The 18,264-nt window shown below is 39.5% G+C and overlaps 1 protein-coding gene across 1 annotated transcript in view; it reads right to left on the bottom strand.

Moving 5' to 3' along the window:
* Window positions 1–4,331: 4,331 nt before the first annotated feature.
* The window catches only part of grapa (GRB2 related adaptor protein a), a 33,389-nt gene continuing 19,456 nt past the window's right edge, over window positions 4,332–18,264 (bottom strand). Inside the window, exons 4-5 of the mRNA XM_086288769.1 lie at window positions 17,057–17,225; window positions 4,332–5,089 (exon numbers count right to left, since the gene is read on the bottom strand). Of these exons, the coding sequence (XP_086144895.1) occupies window positions 4,904–5,089; window positions 17,057–17,225 (355 nt within the window). The 3' untranslated portion in view covers window positions 4,332–4,903. The remainder of the gene's footprint in view (window positions 5,090–17,056; window positions 17,226–18,264) is intronic.

Genomic DNA, 18,264 nt, shown 5'->3' with positions numbered 1-18,264 from the left:
ATACCTTGGTATACAAACAAGTTCATGGAGTTCATGGTCTGCAACGTCCCAAATCATCACCCCTCCACCACCGTGCTTGACACAGTTCATTTGTGCTGTTTGTGCTGATATGTTATGTTTACTTTTCTCCATACATAATGCTGTGCATTACAGTCAAACAGCTTCATTTTAATCTTGTTGTGATTTCTAACTTTGCAAACCTAAGCTGCACTGCCATGTTGATTTTAGAGAAAAGAGGCTTTCTTTTGGCATCTCTTCCAAACAAGTCATACTTTTTCAGTCTTTTTCTAATTGTCCTGTCATGAACTTTAACATTTAACATGCTAACTGAGGCCAGTAGAGTCTGAGAGGTACTCTTAGGCTTTTTTGCAGTTTCTCTGAGCATTGCATGGTTTGACCTTGGGGTGAACATGCTGGGATGTGCACTCCTGAGAAGACTGGCAACGCTCTTGAATGACTTCCACTTGTGAATAATCTTTCTCACTGTAGACTTCAAATTGGAACCCTTTCCCGATTGATGTCTAAGATCATCACTGCTGTGTCAGTGCAGCACCTGAAAAACTGCCCGAACTTCTGATTTCATAGGGGGGCTCACACTTGCTGGCGAGCAGTCGATCAAAAGTGTTTTTTTAGACCTTTAAGGACAGGATGATTTTTAATTATTTCCTACATTTGATTTTGCTCTGAATTGCAGTCATTTTAACTGACATGGACTCTCCAGGTGTGTATAAAGCCTGATATTATCCCTGCATGATTTGGCTGTTCCAAAGAGCTCAGAGTCATCCACTGTGAAACGCCCGTCTGCCTTCTTGTTCATTGTGGCTGAGGTCACGTGACTGTGGAGGAAAATCAGCGACAGTCAGCACTCCTTGGTCTTCGTTGGTGTCAAAGTTGGAGTGCAAACCAGGCGTTAGAGCATGTCTCTGAAGAATGGAGAGCTACTTCTTGTGGGTCAAACTTCAGAGTATAGTACAAAAAAACCTGCAGACTTGAATATCATTCACTGCAGAGTAGATATGCTTCATCCTCTCCCCTTTACCGATCCATCAGTCAATACAACATTACAACATCCACTGTGAAACGCTTGCCTGCTTATCATTCCTTACTTTCTTACTTCATGAGATAAATATTCCATCGCATTCACACTTCTATCAGTGTTTTCATATAAAGACGGTCTCTCTATACTGTATAATCCAAGCTTTCTTTATGCCGGACTGTCAGGTGGATGTCAGGTGTAAAGGTGAGTATAGTGAGTGATGACTCATCTCGTCTTTCACTCCCAGACTGGCTGCATTTGACCCATTAGTTTAGTAAACAGTTTTTCTGGTTCGCAGGATGTTTGACCAGTTTCCCTTCACTCCGTGGTCTAACCAGCCAGGGGCCAGTAAGTCAGTCAAACTGGTTCCTCTGTTTCAGTGTTTTTTACTGTTCACACCTGTAAATAGCTTTGATGTAAGAGCTCACACGCCTTCCTCAGCCGTTTGCTGTTTAACCATCAACCTCGACTGAGAGACCTACACACTTGTCCCTCACACTGCCTCCTCATCTCTCATCAGTAATCTGGTTCATCCTGTGTTCTTTTCTACCATCTATCTTGTCCCGTTTCACCGTGACACAAATATGTCACTATAGAAATCTTGGCATCTCTCTCACACACACTTACACACAAACCTTATCCCTTCATCCACAACTCAGACACTTCAAAGTGACTCAGCAGTTTTAAAAAAGATCAGAGGGAGAAAACAGCAGTGCTATTTCTGGTACACCTTTAACTCCTTTTCTTCTTTCCCCCCGTTGGATTGCGGTAGCTTATTGACTAACTGTCAGTGACAAGCCAGGGATGACTCTGTCAGGAAGAATGAAAATAGAGGTTTGTTAGAACAAAAGCAGTGACAAGAGAGTGAAAGGCAACAGAAGTGATTGAGAGCAGAGGAATGGTCAAACGTAACCCAGTTTACCAGCTTCATGTCAAACATTACAGTGTGGTGAGAGAAGCGGCTCTGCATTCCTTACATAACGGCGGCCGAATGTCAGCGCAAAACTGTCCTTAACATCGGTGACGTGATGCGTTATCGCACAGATCTATTATTATGTTGACAGAATTACATGCCAGTGAGGCGTCTCCTGGCACAGGATACAATAAGACCATAAAATGAGCAAGTGTTGTAAAACTCTAATTACCATATAAGTAACATGTACATATTTGTTGACACTTTTATAAAATACACCTAAAAGACAAGTAACAACTCTTTTAACTTGACTAGAATTTCATGTTTAGGTTGTGTGGATATATACATGGATATGTTTTCCTCTTTAAGAGAGTTTTAGACACGTCTAAAGTGATTCTAGTTTTTTAGTTCCTTTTTGTTAACCAGGGTTTGATTTACTCAATCATAATACCAATTTTTGTTTAATCAGAGAGATCAAGCTTTATTGTATTTGCCCGTTGTGCTCAGTGTCCACTCAAAAATGTATTAAGATCCAGGAAAAACGAGTAGATTGGCACGCTACAGTAGCTTTTCCTGTTGATGCAGTTAACAAACTGATGTACTTAATCAGACTGAGAAAACTTTTAAAAAGATAGATGTTGTTTATATGTTAAAAGCGGGTCATTATATTCTCTTGCAATAGATACCGACCTTCGGGGGCCCAAGATGTACCTGTGTGCCAAGTTTGGTTACTCAGCTCCTGATGGTCTATGAGGAATTAATGGACAAAGAAACAAACAAACAGAGAGACAGCCCTTATTATTATTATTATTATTATTATTATCTGAATTTAATATAATTATATTAATTAATAATTATATCATTTAATTTACTGAAATTGTGATGAATATGCTGTGTACATATGAAAATAATGCCCCTGGAATTTTGCTGTTTGACATTAAACAGAAGAAAGACTCATAGTGGACTCTATTTGACCGGGAGCATTTCCAAAACTTTTAAGTGTGGAGGCACAGGGCAGACCAACAATGGTGCTTGGAGGTAGCAGGGAGGATCAAAATGCTTAGTATATTACTTATTAATATTTAATAAGTTTAGAAAATTTATGTACAAACCACAGTTTTTAAGCTCATATGTGGCCCTGCCTCCAGATTTATTATGTAAAAAGTGGAGCTGCATCAGAATTTAAACCTAATCTTTTGATGGATAGCTGAAAAAAGTTATAAAATTATAATTTTACTTACATGGCATAATAATTCACTGGTTACATATTCAAACATGTTTAAAATACCTAATACCTAAAGTCATGTGAAATAAAAACAAATCAGAATCATATACATGATATTATTGGATTTTAATTATTGATTTATTCATGTGTATGTTCCTGTAATGTTGCTCAGCAGCTTGGTTATAAAACTGAAGTTAATCTGTAAAAATAATAAGTATCTAAAACTTTAAATTATATAGCATTGGGCACAAATTCAATAATTGCATTCAAAATATGGAGTAATCTAAAGTAAAAGCCGAAAGTAGCATAACATTGAAATACTCAAAGTACAAGTACATTAAATCTGTTAAATTTAATTGACCATTTAATTAAATGGTTTGGGGGATTGTGAGATTAGCAGTGCTCCAATGGCTTTGGTAGAGGGAACTTCAGGATAAAACTGATTATGAAAAAAAAAAAAAAAAAGGGGGGGGGGGGGGGGGGGGGGGAATAGCACCAACAAAACTGATCAAGATCACAGCAAATTATGGCACATGTGACCTTTTCATTAAAAAGAACACAAGATCATTGTAAAATACACACTAAAAGCAGATACAGTAAATACCAAATAAAGTCCAAGCTTCAGGGCTCAAAGATGTGAATGTATCACTTTATTTCAATGATTTTGTTACAGGATAAGGAAGACCGATCCAAGTTCTTGCTGTCAGTCACATGAAGTTTGTTCCTCTTAAGCAACTGCAACAGTTTCAACAGAAGCAAAACATGTATACAATGTTTAAATTCACTTGCAGTATATGTATTTTAAGATCACACGTGGATAAGAATAAATACTCAAGAACAAACGATTGATCAGTAAATTGAGTTGAGCATGTTACATTTTAAGCAGCGCGTTTTTCTTCTTTTTTTGTATTAACAAAGCGATGTCGGGGCAGTGTTCGTCTTACTGTCACACTGTAACACAGTAACTCCTTTCACTGGTCCACTGAGCACGCTCAAACACACACACGCACACACACATATATACGCGCACACAGATACAATCAACACAATCAACACACTTCTCACTCCCTCATCGTCACACAACATGCATGTATGTATGTAAAGACTGCAGCTTTACACCTGTACAGACACCCCCCCCCCCCCCCCCCCCCCACACACACACACACACACACACCAGCTCAGTGACAGAGGAATCTGCTGTGTCAGTATCCTCTAAGTGTTCACACTCACAATGACTTTCTGTCCAGCTCCTGGTGAAAAGGATGGCAAAATACTGGAGTAAATGAGCCAGAGAGCAAGCCTGCCCTTCCTTCAGGAGTTTTCATGGGCCACACACTTTTCCCCTCAGTTTAGTGTTTATGTGTGTTACTTTTCTAAAAGAGATGGTAAGCTGTAATAAATGATTATAACTGGGAGTATGTATGACTTTGAATATATGTGAGAGTTCTCCACAGTGTAAAGGTCCATGTCTGGATCGGAGGAGAAAGTGGAGTCTTCAGGATCAGATGATCAGATGAGCCTGCAGCAAAGGCTGATTTAAAGGGCGACATCACAGGGGGGCATTGGGAGGAATCAGTTTAGGGAACGGGTCGTTCGGTGGTAGCTCCGTCGTTTGCTCCAGGAAGTTGACGGGCGAGTGCAGAGCGGGGGAGCAGCGTGAGTGTCTTTCAGGATGGCTCGTCGGTGAACCCGAAGGAATGGCCGTGCGCTTGTTTGACACGAGGTCAGGTCACTGGCAGTGATAAATGGGCTGGACGTACTCTGGAGGGAAGTAGCCCACGCGTCCATGGCAACGGCCCCTCCAGCGCACCGAATCAGAGCAGTCAATGAGTTCAATGACATCACCACGCAGGAAGCGTAGCTGGGACGGGTGGTGCGGGGTGAAGTCGAAGACAGCTTGGGCATGATGGGAACGCTGTGGGTCAGGAGGGAGAGAGGGAACAGGAGGGAGGGGAGGAGGAAAAAAAAAAGAGAGTTAATCACACATTTTCATCACAACAGTAAGTTAATACCCAGTTAATAGCGTCAAAGAAAATACTAAAAGTAACCCACCCCTGTGTTGAAGACAGCTATCAAGCTATATAAGATTTACACATTAGCCCGGGGAAGTGAACCTTAAAGCCAGAATTGGCCCAACAAAGACTCCAGTATAAAGTATAAATGCAAATATTATACAAAATTTTAAAATGAAAGAATTTCTGTATTCTGAATTTTTTAAAGATTTTTTTGTATATTTTTCTTCAACCACACATTTGCCATTTACAGAAGCCTCTGTTAAAAAACAGGTAGAAAATTACTGTTGTTGTTGTTGTTGTTGTTGTTGTTGTTGTTGTTGTTTTTTTTTTTTTTTATAGTGTGGACAAGTGAGCTACCAGAACTCTTTCTGTCAGTTTACACTTTAAAGTCCAAAGAGTCATAATGACAGTCTCCTTTCACTGATATAACAAACTATTATGACTGAACTTCTTTTTCTTAAATTAAAATATCTCTGGGATTAAATGTGCAGTTAAACTTCTGTACAGTCACAGAAAGGGGAGTTTCACTGGCCTGCTTAAGTAGGCTGCATGTGGCCCACGATGTAAAATGAGTTTGACATCCCTGTATTAGAAAATGAGAGATGAGGCCTTTTCATCGCACAATATAAAGACACCACATGTCAAATGTCAATGAAGCTCTTTTTTACCAATTCAATCCAGAAACAAAGAACATGAATGCTACTTTTCTATTTTTAAAAGCTGGAAAGGAGGCAGTAAGCTTCTGTAATCCAACATCTCCCACATAAAATGAGTCATAACACACCGGTGCAATGTGTGTAGTATTCAGTGGGGTTACGCTGTAGCAGCATGGTGTTATTTGCATGTGACGGTCAAATATGTTACTCGTCAAATGAGGGGGTTGTAGAGTTATTAACGTGTTTATCTCGCTACGTTTAGATGGCTGCAGAAACCAAATCAACTTAATGTCCTGCAAAAGACAGATGTTTCATGCTGATTTAATATCACAGCCAGTTTTGGGTTACCTTTGTTTTTTTATCAGTGACTCCCAAAAATATGTCTTTCTTTATGTTAAAGTAATATTTATACATACCAGTGCGTTTTCTGCTTATCATCAGGATATAAGATTATAGAAAAAAAATAGAGCACACAGTTTACAAGGGCTAGTTTGGAAATTTCTCCACTACACGAACTTAAAATGAATGTTGGTCAATAAGGTTCGCTGGTCTTATCTCCTAAAGGCTTTGAGAGGTATTATTTAATTCACCAGCCACAATCTAGACAGTGAATTTTTAAAGTGAGCGCAGTCTCTTTGAAGCAGGAGGCCAAACAAAACAAGAAAAAGAATACGAGCTCCAAAGAGATTAAATAAGTCTTGGTAAATATGAAAAAACAGTCTATGTATTCACACATTCATACAGAGCACGCACTTGGTGACAGCAGGAAGGAAAAACTCCCTTTTAACAGGAGAACCCTCCACCAGAAGAAGGCTAAGGGAGGGACAGCCATCTGCTACGACCGGCTGATGTTGAGGGGTGAGAGATTAATAATAACTAATGATTACATGTACAGTAGTGTGTAAGCACCTAGAGAGTGAAAAGAGTTGAATGAAGAAGAAACACTGTCCATCATGGGAAGTACCCATCAACCTAGGCCTATTGCAGTGTATCTAAGTGAGGACTCAGGGGTAGCTGAGCCCTGATTATGAGAGCTTTGTATCCTGAATCCAATCTGGGAGCTGAATTCTCTGCTCCCCATTCTACTTTTAAGTATCCTAGAAACTGTTAGTAAGCCTGCAGTCTGAGAGCAAAATTCTTTATTAGGGTGATACAGTACTATCAGGACCAGGGAAACAACTAGATCTATCCAAGAGTAGCATATGCTAATGGACAGATACTTATATAGCACCTTCCACTACAGCTACAACTACACTACAACAACTCTCATTCACCCAATCACACACACTACTTCTGGTACTTCAGCTTCCTCCCACAGTCCAAAGACATGCATGGGGTTAGGATAAATGGCTAAATTGGCCATATGCATGAATGTAATGTGACTTGTTGACTTGTTGTTTGTCTCTCAGTGTTGTTCCTGTGTTAGACTGGAGTACAGTCCAAGGTGTACTCCCTCTCTTGTCCTATGACAGCTGGGATAGGACGGTGAACTGAAGGTGAAACTGATGAAAATGAATGGGTGGCTGGTTTTGTTTCGAGGGCTTCAAGGACTTGTGATACTGAGAAAGTGATGGAAGCTGTAAAGAAAACCATGCGTGTAGGGCATATTTTCAAGGGGAGAGCGAGTACAGACACACAGCGATGTTAGAAAGGACCTAACAGACAGAAAAACAAAGAACATGCTGCTTACTCCCACTCCAGACACACCACTAATCTGGCCCTGTTGGGTTTAAAGTTACCATTCTGACACATTCCACTTTCTTTACCCTTCGATTCTCAGACTGTCCTTACCTGACAGCAGGTTAATATCAATGAGGCAAGATATTTTAGATTGCTGTGACACTTTTATGGTGATGAACATCATGTGCTTTGCATAAAATTCTCATTATGCGCACCTTCGTGAAGCATGAAAATCACTTCGCGCCACTCTTCTCCTCAAAAGCCTTGTTTAGCGTTGGGTTTTATCCGATATTTAAATTGAGTAAATGGTAGATTTTAGTTTCTCTTGGTCATAAAAGAAAAACACAGAGGGATGGGTATGCAACGGAGAGGTGCTATCAGTCCAGAATGATGAGTGTAATAAACACACATGCCCACTAAAAATAACAACAACAAACAACGCTTATAATGCTTGTCGCTGTGATGTTTGATGGCAATCCAGGGCAAGGGGAGCCGCTTTAAATTCAGCCCTCAGATTCTTCTCTCTCTTCCTCAAGATGTTTTTCTTTGAGTTCACAAAAGTACTGTTTTTCTTCTCCCTCGATCGCCGGCCTCCTCTGATCGCTGCTGACTCGTGAAGTAAAAGCAGTTTAAGAGTGGCAGAACAAAAGTGGCTATTTTAAGGAGAGAGGCTCGAACTTAACTAATCCGGCTATCACTGACGCTCCCACAGAAGAAGGTGGATGTGATGTGAACTGCGAGGGAGCGGGGAGGCTGCAATGAATACCAATATTGTTTTTTATATGTAGGTGCGTAGATATCTATGTTGCAATTCTGGGCTTTTTTATTGTGGACTGCTTTATCTTAGAGTAAGGCCCAATAAAATGACATCCAAGTAGCGGTAGGCACACAAAACATGTACACAGTTACAAACAAGTACATGCACTAACTAGACAGTGGGATTAGGATCAAGAAACCCAGACAGAATCCATCAGGCCTGCAAATCTATAAAATCCTCACAGTCTTATGATTTATTGTTTCACTGATCTAGTCGAGACTTCTAGTTTGTGTGGGTTGCACAAGAAGAACCCTTTCATTCTTGTTCTCTCTTGTAAAGACAAATACAATCCATGTATCCTTGTGATTAGGGTTGACTCTACCGCCTAAGAGAGCACTGACAGTACAGCTTTTGCTAGTTCCCTTGTGCACAGAATGCAACGAAAATTCCTCCAATACTGCTTGTTTGCCCCTTTGCACAAGGTCCAAGTTTTCCAGGGTAAAAGGGAAGGCTTTGCAACACAAGGACATGAGGATATTAAGGGATGTGTTAGGAGAATTATTTCCTATTCTGCCATACTGAGATAAGAAGCTATCAAGAGCCATGTAATGAGCTGATGTGGAATTAGTTTGGGAAGACAAACCAAACAATAGGAGGGTCAACACACACACACACACACACACACACACACACACACACACACACACACACACACACACACACACACACATACAAAAAAAACCACCATGGTGCAACATGATTCAAGGACTCACAAGTGCTCAACACACTCGGTTCACGTCTGTGAAACTGACCTATTTAGTCGAACACAAAAAGTAAGAGAAACACTGAACACAATCTTTTCATAACCTCGTCTTTCTTTATAATCTAAATGGTTAAAGGGGGGGAATGAACAGTTTTTTTCTTTGTATTCTTATTTCTTTTATGAAAGAAAAAGAAGTGATGCTGTGAAGAAGTGGATACTGAATACTGTTAATATTTCAGAGCTTTGAGCGTGCACATCAAGCTCACAAAGAAGAAAGAGCTGCTGAGCAAATACACAAGAAAGTGCCAGACTGTTTATTTGCCAGTTTGCCATATTGTTGTCTGGTTAACTGGTCTTTAGGGCAAATTTCTTTCATTTAGTATTTTCTTTGGGGGTTTTTTCTTCTCCAAAAACGGCACAGAGTATTTTGTAGCTCACACAATTCTGTCCACAGTGGCACCTCGGAGATGCTTAAGAGTCCTTCTCATGATCAAAACCCAAATAGAAACCCTAAATATGGTTTTGCCACCATAACCAGGTTAAGTCATTCATCAAACAATCTTTTCTCCAAGAGAAGTAAAGCGTGAGTTGTATGACCGTGTGCAAACGCTGCCAGTGGAAGACGCTGGGTGTTGGAGCTTTGTTGATGCCCAAGGCCAAGACGCGAAGACCAGCTGACTGTGATTTTATATAGCTTGACGGTGAAAAAGCCAGATGGGTCCAAAGCTAATATCAATGTTTCATGTGTGCTTTTAATCTGCGCATCTACCTACTGGGAAACCAAGCCCACTGATGAAGAAGAATTGAAGATAACTGGATACGGATGGAGCCAGTGCAGAAATGATCGGCTGGTGTTTACATGATTGCATCTCTCTTTTTTCCCCCCACCTTTGATCCTCTCACAGATTAAATTGTAAAGAAGTAGAAGGCTGTAGAAATACATTATGTTTATGGAGATTCAATGCTAAGGAAAGCTCTCCACAGACAGGCACAGAAAATACACCTTAAAGCTCAAATTAAAACAGTAAACACATATGGAGACATAAAGAACTGACTAAGCTGCTGTGATCTCGTGTGGAAAGACAGAAAGGCTGCATAGCCATGTAAGGAAAGCACGGCACCTTTGGCTCTGGGGCATGATGTGATTCAGATTCAAAGTGACCTACAGGGCAACAACATCACAGCCAGTGTGCTAAACACAGAACGATACAAGGATACTGTATATGACCAGCAGCTGACACTTCACTGTAGTTATTTTCACTTATTTTTTCTCAAAACAAAGTCACACTGTTGCTGTATGTGGGCGAAACTCCACAGCAATGGATATAGAATTAATTTGTCATGTCCTAAAGGTACAGTGTGTAAAAGATGTCTAGATGTCTGTGGACTGCAGCCAACGGAAGTTTGTTTTCTTACTCTTCCTAATTCAAGTGCATAATCCTAGCTAAGGTGGCCACTATAGGATAAACAACTCTATTTATATCTTTCTATATTTATCTGTAGTGAGCATAGGCTGTCTGCTGTTTAAGTCAGCTGGTGTCTACGTCTGTTTACTCTGGAGGAGGCTGTAAAACATTTAGAAGAGAGTCTGATGAGTGAATGAAACTCACTTCTGTCTGATGACTGCAATACTGAGGTGAGTTGTTGATATCGTGAACTTTTCTGTGTTTACCCCAGCTAGCCTCTGCTGTTTTGGCTCACAGTAGAGCTCTTAGTCTCTATTAGTTGCTGTTAACCTCTGTTAGCTACTGTTAGCCTGTGTTAGCTGCTGTTGGCCAGTGTTAGTGTTATCCTGACCATTTCTGTGTTTGCCCCAGCTAGCATCTGCTGTTTTGGCTCACAGTAGAGCTCTTAGTCTCTATTAGTTGCTGTTAGCTTCTGTTAGCTTGTGTTAGCTGCTGTTAAAAGACACTTAATGAATGAACTTGCGATGTGAGTAATTAAATGTAATTAAACTTTGTAATTAATGTAGTTAAACTTTTATTAGAGGGTAAGTGTGATTTTTAGGACACACAAGCCTAGCTATATTACAATATTGGGAATAAATGAGCATGTAGAGCCCTGACTTCAGTTCAAGAGATGAGGTTTGATGTGAGGAGGAAGACAATGAAGTGGAAATGAGGGAGGAGAGCGAGCAGTGGTGAAGGAGGAGAAAAGCATAATGAGAAACAGATCATGAAAATATACATGTACAAATGTTCAATAGTCATATAAGTACAACATATTTTTCTATTACATACGTTAAAAAATAAGTGACTGCATTTTTAAGGTTAGCCATACATGTAAACAACCAACACATGCCACATTTTATATATATTATTATTATTATTATGAACACATGTTTCAGGAAGATAATTACATAACACTGTCCTAGTGGACCCTTAATAAGCTTGCTTCTGATGGGGCAACTTTCTGACCTGAGACTAATGATGCTGCGTAATATAAAGACAATCAGAATTTGGTTTTGTGCCTGACTCCTGTCACTGATGAATGGAACAGATATGATATAATATCATAGAACCAGGAAATTAAGCAGAACCAAATGAAAGAAAAAACAAAATTAAAAAAAACAATAACAACAACATTTTTTGGTAAAACAGAAACAGTCTTTTATGGTACTTGAGGACCATGAAAGCCATATGTAGTGATAATGTGTATTTTTGTGTTTTTCTTTTTTTATTCTACTGCACGTATGTGAGCAAATTTAAAATACACTTTAAGTAATATTGAAGGTCCTGCTAAATGCTGATAGCAGAGTGGAAGTGGCCTGAAGATAAGAGCTGAAATAATCGATCATGAGTAAATGAATCTGCAGCGACTTTAATCATGTCCATAACTGTAAAATGAATTTCTTTTGGGTGTTGAACCATTAAATTAGAGCTTGTAGATGCATTTTCAAAACTATGGGAATTTTACATTTGCTTCTTTTGTTTTTAAAGAACAATTTTCTTAATTTCCTTAAATCGGCTCTGTGGCGTTGTGATTAACACATTTGCTTTACATGCAAAAGATTGATGGTGGAAGGGTAAGAAGAGTTAAGGTTAGGATTAGCATAAAGTGCTTTTACAGATCCTTAAATGTACAATATGTAGAAACTCCACTGATCATGAAAGTAATGCTGCTCTACTAATGCTTAGATAGACGCTGGGTGAACAGTGGCGGTTTCCATAAGCCCTATTATTTCTTAAGTTTAACCATATTCTTAAAAGTAACAGAAGAGTCACAGCTGACCTCTAATACCTGCATATTCATTGAGAATTCAGGGCAAATTGCCTGTGTCATCATAGTAAAATATGAGACAGAATAAATGGGGTGTAAAAAGCAATGAAATTAACAACCATAAACATCTTGTTAAAGCCTCCAGGCTGTTTTCTAGCAGTAAGTGCCAATAAAAAAATACAAGAATGCAGCATCTGTCCTAGTTTTGTTTCTCCTGTGTTCGTATTCCACTTCAGCTTGAGTTTGTCAGAAGTCACTGCACACAAGTGGATCCAAAAGTGTGTTTTTGAATGAGCCGTTTGAGCAGATGGAGAGAGGACAGTCATCCTTTTTGTGCTATTTCTGCCCAAACCACAAAGCCAGAAGTCATAACATAACACCACCTCCTCTGTGGTGGTGTCGTTGGTGTAGCCTTAAGCTTCCTGTGCATGAGCATGAGAAATTCTCAGAAAACTGAAATATTCAGAAACAAAACCTGGTGTTGTTTTCATGTGCTATTCACTCGCATTAAAGAGAATTCAATTATCACAGTATTTAGGTCATACAGTTTATTAGTCTCCCGGGGGATGGCTGTAGCCATCTTCCGTTTAAGTACCACCATAACTGCCTAAAGCTAAATTCATCACTTCACACCTGCTCCAGCTGCACTTGCACAGAGAGACGAATGCACTGCGCATCATCCCGAGTGATTTGGAGCACGCTCTGAACGGTTTTATGACCAGCCATGATGCAACTAATCAGGAGCTCAATTTGCAAAAAAAAGACTTTTTTTTAGGATGAAAAAAAAATCTGAAGGTTTCCTGTTCCATGAGACAAACTACAACAAATCTAGAAGCAGCTACTCCAAAAGCACATCATCACAACGATCAAATGCATCATCTTCACGACTCAGATATGCATACATTTTGTAAATTTTGGCTTTTTGTGTGCGCTTTTTTTGCCGTGTTAAATGGTTCATTCAGAAGGATTTTGGTTTACATAATTTTTCTACTGAATGCCCAGCTGCTTTCCTGTTGGGTGATGTCAGCTGCTCTTGCTAAATGTCTTTAATAAAATGTCCCACAATTAAAGTCTAACTTGTGGACATCCACTTTTTAACCTTTTGTTAAACAGTAAAGGTAGAAGTCAAAGTATTTTTCTTTATCAGAGCAAATAGCCCTTACAGGTTACCCTAGCCTATTAAAACAATCTTTCCTTGGAGCCTGCTGTCCAGGCAACTAAGGTCATGTTAACAAGTGCCACGATCAATAGGGAGCTACCGTTAGCATGTGGGACTGATAGGACACTCAGGTTTCTTCATATCAGAGTAAGCATGGCAGACACCTGGATGATTTTGAGGTAGTACTGGGCGGGTCCTCTCATCCACATCGGCTCCAAATTTGGAGGGGTGGCCATGCACATGAGCTCAGTTAACCTTCGTATAGCTAAGGCACTGAGTATGAGTTTACACAGAAGTCAGTGCATTTTAGTGTCAATCCTGTAAATTATAAGTGCAAAGGTGTATTTTATTCTTTAGTAAACAGACATTTCCTTTTTTTAACGATGGTTTAAAATAATTTAGTGACGATTCTGGTGGTTTTACTTTGGGTTAAGGCTAATAATCTTTTTCTCTCTTTTTGTGGTGACATAAAGTATATTACTGCAGGCGTTCTTCTCCAGGCTGGATCAGTAAGGATGCTATTATTACTTCAAGCAGAACATAAAAGGAACGTGGAGAAAGGAGGGCGAGAACTACAATGTGCTGCTACCTTGCCTGAAATACACTCGTGCATGTGTGTCTGTTTATTCCCTGCCTCCCTTTAGTTGTAATAACAGCACTGACTCATTGGCCACTAACATCACTTCTTCTCTGATCATCTGCAAAACACCACAGAGCAGCAGTGACTGGCTATCTGCAGGCCACCACCTCGGATGTCAGCACCTCTCTGCTTCTTTTTTGGCACTTCACAGAGCTGATCGTTAGGCGAAAGGTTTGATTTCAAAGGTGAACCGAACCGAGGCAGTGAAAGCAGTGGTCGCAAACAGATCCCATCTGCAAGGGTGCTTTGAAAACAGATGGCAGCATTAAGGATAAAGCTTGGATGTAATTCTAAGCTGCTCCAGAGTTGCTTTAGGATCATGTCTTCTTATTTGGGGTATTAAAAACATTATTAAGTCAATAAAGAAAACATGAGACAGCTCTATGGCAAAATTTGTCTGTGCATGTACTGTAAACACAGAGTACGAGGGAGCTCTTGCATTTTCTAACATAAAAACTGCAATTAAACCTTTATCACCACTATCATCTACAATCAAAAGAAAACATGCAGAAAACTGAAAAATCCAACTTCTTGAGGTTAAACGATCCAAACTTCAACATCATCTGTAGGCCATCTGAAGCACTGATTCTTAACTGATACTCAGTTGAGCTGTGGGCTAAGTAACCACATATGATGAGATCCATTTCAATGAGTGATGTGAGCAAAATTTACCCTGTCACATTCTGTTAATCCTCGACTCCCATCGAGCCCAAAATGAGAAAAGTGTAAAGTGCTCATGTAAATGACTTAAGATCAAGCCCATCTTGATTGTGACTCTTTTATTTTAAATATACAGGATCTGGAAATTACACTGCGCTGATATTACTCTTATGATGTTACGGCTCCCTAGCTGGAATAAGTAAGAAAGTCTGTGCTAAAAATCCAGCTGAGAAATTCATCCAGGGCACATTAAGCTTATGCCTTTGGCTTCTTCTGTGCTTCATATGATTGTAAAATACTGGACTCCATTCAGAAGTCTGAGTGAGTTACATGTTATGCATTTTGCAGGACTTTTTGTGTAACATAATTTTGCACAAATTAAGAAAAACAGCAAACCCTATTTATTTAAAATAACATATAGTACTGCGCAAAAGTCTCAAACTAGCCCTCGTTTCTTTATAGTTTATTAGGAAAATGACAAATAGGTGCAAGCATTTAATTAAAACATGCGACATGCACGATAATACAACATAAAACACCAAATTCTGTCTTAAGCAGCTTAACAAGCAAATGAAAATGATAAGATACAAGACTTTTGCACAGTACTGTAAATGACTTTTTGTTTGTTTAAAAGAAACTGGGGACTTTGTGATGTACAATAACAGCCAGCTGACAGAGTAGCAGGAGTAAACCATGAAGACAGGAGGCTGACTAAAAGAACGACTTAAGACAAAAACCACGCATCCAGCAATGCCAGACATTCCTCGGTTTCATTTTGAGAATTATAATTTTTGTCAGTGTAGTAAATGAAACATGATCTCCATGTGACAGCTAACACTGGCAGATGACTGCACTAAATTGATCGTTCTGTTCGCCGATGAATCGAGGTCAAATCTCGGGGCTGAAACCACAGAAGTGAATATGATGTTATATGAAGTATTAGCTTGTGGTTTGTGTTACAGTGACACAAACATGCTGTCAGGTCGGGATTGCTGTGGATCGGTGCAACTGGGTTCGCCTGCGGGTGCGGCACTGCCTGCCGCTCCCAGGAGTAGTTACTGTGCAATACGAGCTTGTCTACATAATGACAACAACAACAGCAGCTTTTCCCATGATGACGCCTTCTCAGGAACTAACTGTCATTTCTCATACTAAAAATCAAATAAAGTACTACTAATGCTTGGGCTGTGCTTCTGGTTTACAGCTGTAGTATATCACTATCGTGTGCAGTCTTTTGGAGTCTACATATCACACTCTACATAGAGTGTGATCCACCTAAGACTGATCGGGTGATTGAATTATGGAGTAAAGTAATAATATGCCCAAATTTGATATGTAGCTACCTCATGACTAATGCGTAGAATTGCCTTTTAGAAAATCAGTTTCCTTTAACACTGCTGTGCTCAGTCCGTCTGGCACGCTGTCTAAGATGACTGATTTGATTTTGCTCCAAACTGGCGGCTGCTCTGTGATGTTTCATTACAAGCTGCACCTCTACGTCAAACATCAAACTCCGCCGACGCAGTTGCAGCTCCAGAAATTCCACATATGGAGTTTTTCCCATAGTTATCAGCTACATTTGATTGACAGGTTATGCCTTCGAGTCAAATGAAAAATGAATACTCAGCTTGTTATGTTTGTCCAGGCGTACTGATTTGATAAGCACCGGATAATTTACTGTGTCTCGCCTGATAGTTAACATGATGTATGGGAGTACGGCGGAGGGAAGAGGAACGAGACAGAGACAGATGACAGCAAGAACAGATGTGTCTTAAATGGTTTGGTGAGGACACTCATAAGGATAATGGGATTAAAAAATGCATAGGGATTTTTTTATTTATTTTTTTTAGGTGATTTAGGTACATTTAATTTTTTTTAATTTAATATATTCCATTTCAAATAAATTATATTCAGGTTGCTTTTAAAAACTGTTTGTTTAAAGGGAGACTTTTGTGTACATTTTTACTTCTACTGTATATTTTTCTCCTAGGACTCCACTGGAACACATTTGCATTAGTCACAGTTTTAGCTCCTGCCTCTTTAAGGCCACCCCTCCCTTAAAGCACAGTTTAATCTGATTGGTAGCTCCTCACCTGGCTTTCACAATCAGAATCCAGTGCTAGCAAGCTAGACCTCCTTATCTCACCTGAAATGACCATAGAAGGAGACCTACAATGAGCAGATTGAGCTGAAAACTGATTGATTAGATCAGTTTAGAGGGTTTACTTTGTTACAGTACAAATACGAAAAAAAAAAAAATCAGGTTATAGCTTCCCCACTTAAATTTTATTTTAGATTGCTTTAAGAAAACCATGAAATCAAAAGAAACTCACCCTGGCGAAGTGCTCGGGGTCTCTCAGAAAGACCGTCCTCTCCTTGGCGATGCTGTTGCTGTGGTAGAAGTCCACCAGCTCGTTCAGAGAGGAGAACGCCTCGTCCCACACGTAGTACTGACTACAGCGATCCTGCAGTACCTTGAAATGCTGAACATGATCCCCATAACTGCAAAGCAGGTAAACAAAGAGATGCAAACGATCATAAAACTGAGTATCTATGAGGATATGTGCTTCCTCGCAGTAGCATACCTTAACTAATGAGTTCCATTTTTTTGCCATTTTGTTAACTAACACTAAAAAAAATACAAAATCGTGAGAAAATCCTTATTTTGTTCCTCTTGATAAATCTTAATTTTGCTCATTTCTTTCTCCCCTGGTCATCCACAACACCACCCTGCAGTGGCTCCATGCTCACAAACACTGAGAATCACTGTGACAGCCAGTTTCCCTTTATTGGATTAAACTTCATGGAAATGAAATCTATAAAACACACTGGGCAAAATTCCCAAATCTCATTAAAAGTTTGAATATTTACTATTGTTTATATGGGACAAATTGCATATATATATATATCTGCAACAACACGGGTCATTTACTCTCAGAAATAATTTGGAAACAAAACGGTGACTTGTTAACTGTGTTGACGGTGCTTGGGCTCAATTTAAGGTCTATTGTAGGAATCATGGCTGAATAATCCTGCTTTTTAATCATGTACTCTATTGTCAATCACAAGGTCTCTTTATTTTTCTTTTAGTTTATTTCTTTTTGTCTTACAGTACATCTGGACCAACTATTTCTTAATAGTCTTAATGTTTAGCCTGCAAAGCCTCCTCCCAGATGTCAGCTGCTGATTGGACAATGGATTTAGTGCATTTCAATTTGCCTCTAAAATCAGTGGAGTGACCTCTGCTTGGTATTATACGTATAAGCAAGAGAAACGCTTGAGATTACAAGTCTCTTCCGTAAGAGTGTCGTGTCCTCGCACAGGCAGAATTAACCTGGTGTGTTTTTCATTTTGAGCCGGAAGCTGTGCCCGAGTCCAATCCCAGGACCCTGGGTTGACTTAAAGCTGTTGAAATAATGTGAAAACAGACAAGCTGTTACAAAGAGAAACCCAAACTACTGTGGAAATATCTAACACAGTCAGTTTCTCAGAATTCATAAAAGCAGACAATGACATTTTCACAGACTGCTCTGTGAGTCTC

The sequence above is a fragment of the Aulonocara sp. 'chitande type north' Nkhata Bay genome, linkage group LG4 (assembly GCF_057382095.1).
Source record: "Aulonocara sp. 'chitande type north' Nkhata Bay isolate Kocher_YH1m ecotype deep benthic linkage group LG4, A_spYH_male_GT1.1, whole genome shotgun sequence".
Classification (NCBI taxonomy): Eukaryota; Metazoa; Chordata; class Actinopteri; order Cichliformes; family Cichlidae; genus Aulonocara; species Aulonocara sp. 'chitande type north' Nkhata Bay.
Note: the sequence above shows the minus strand (reverse complement) of the source record. Positions and strands in the feature narration are given on the sequence as shown.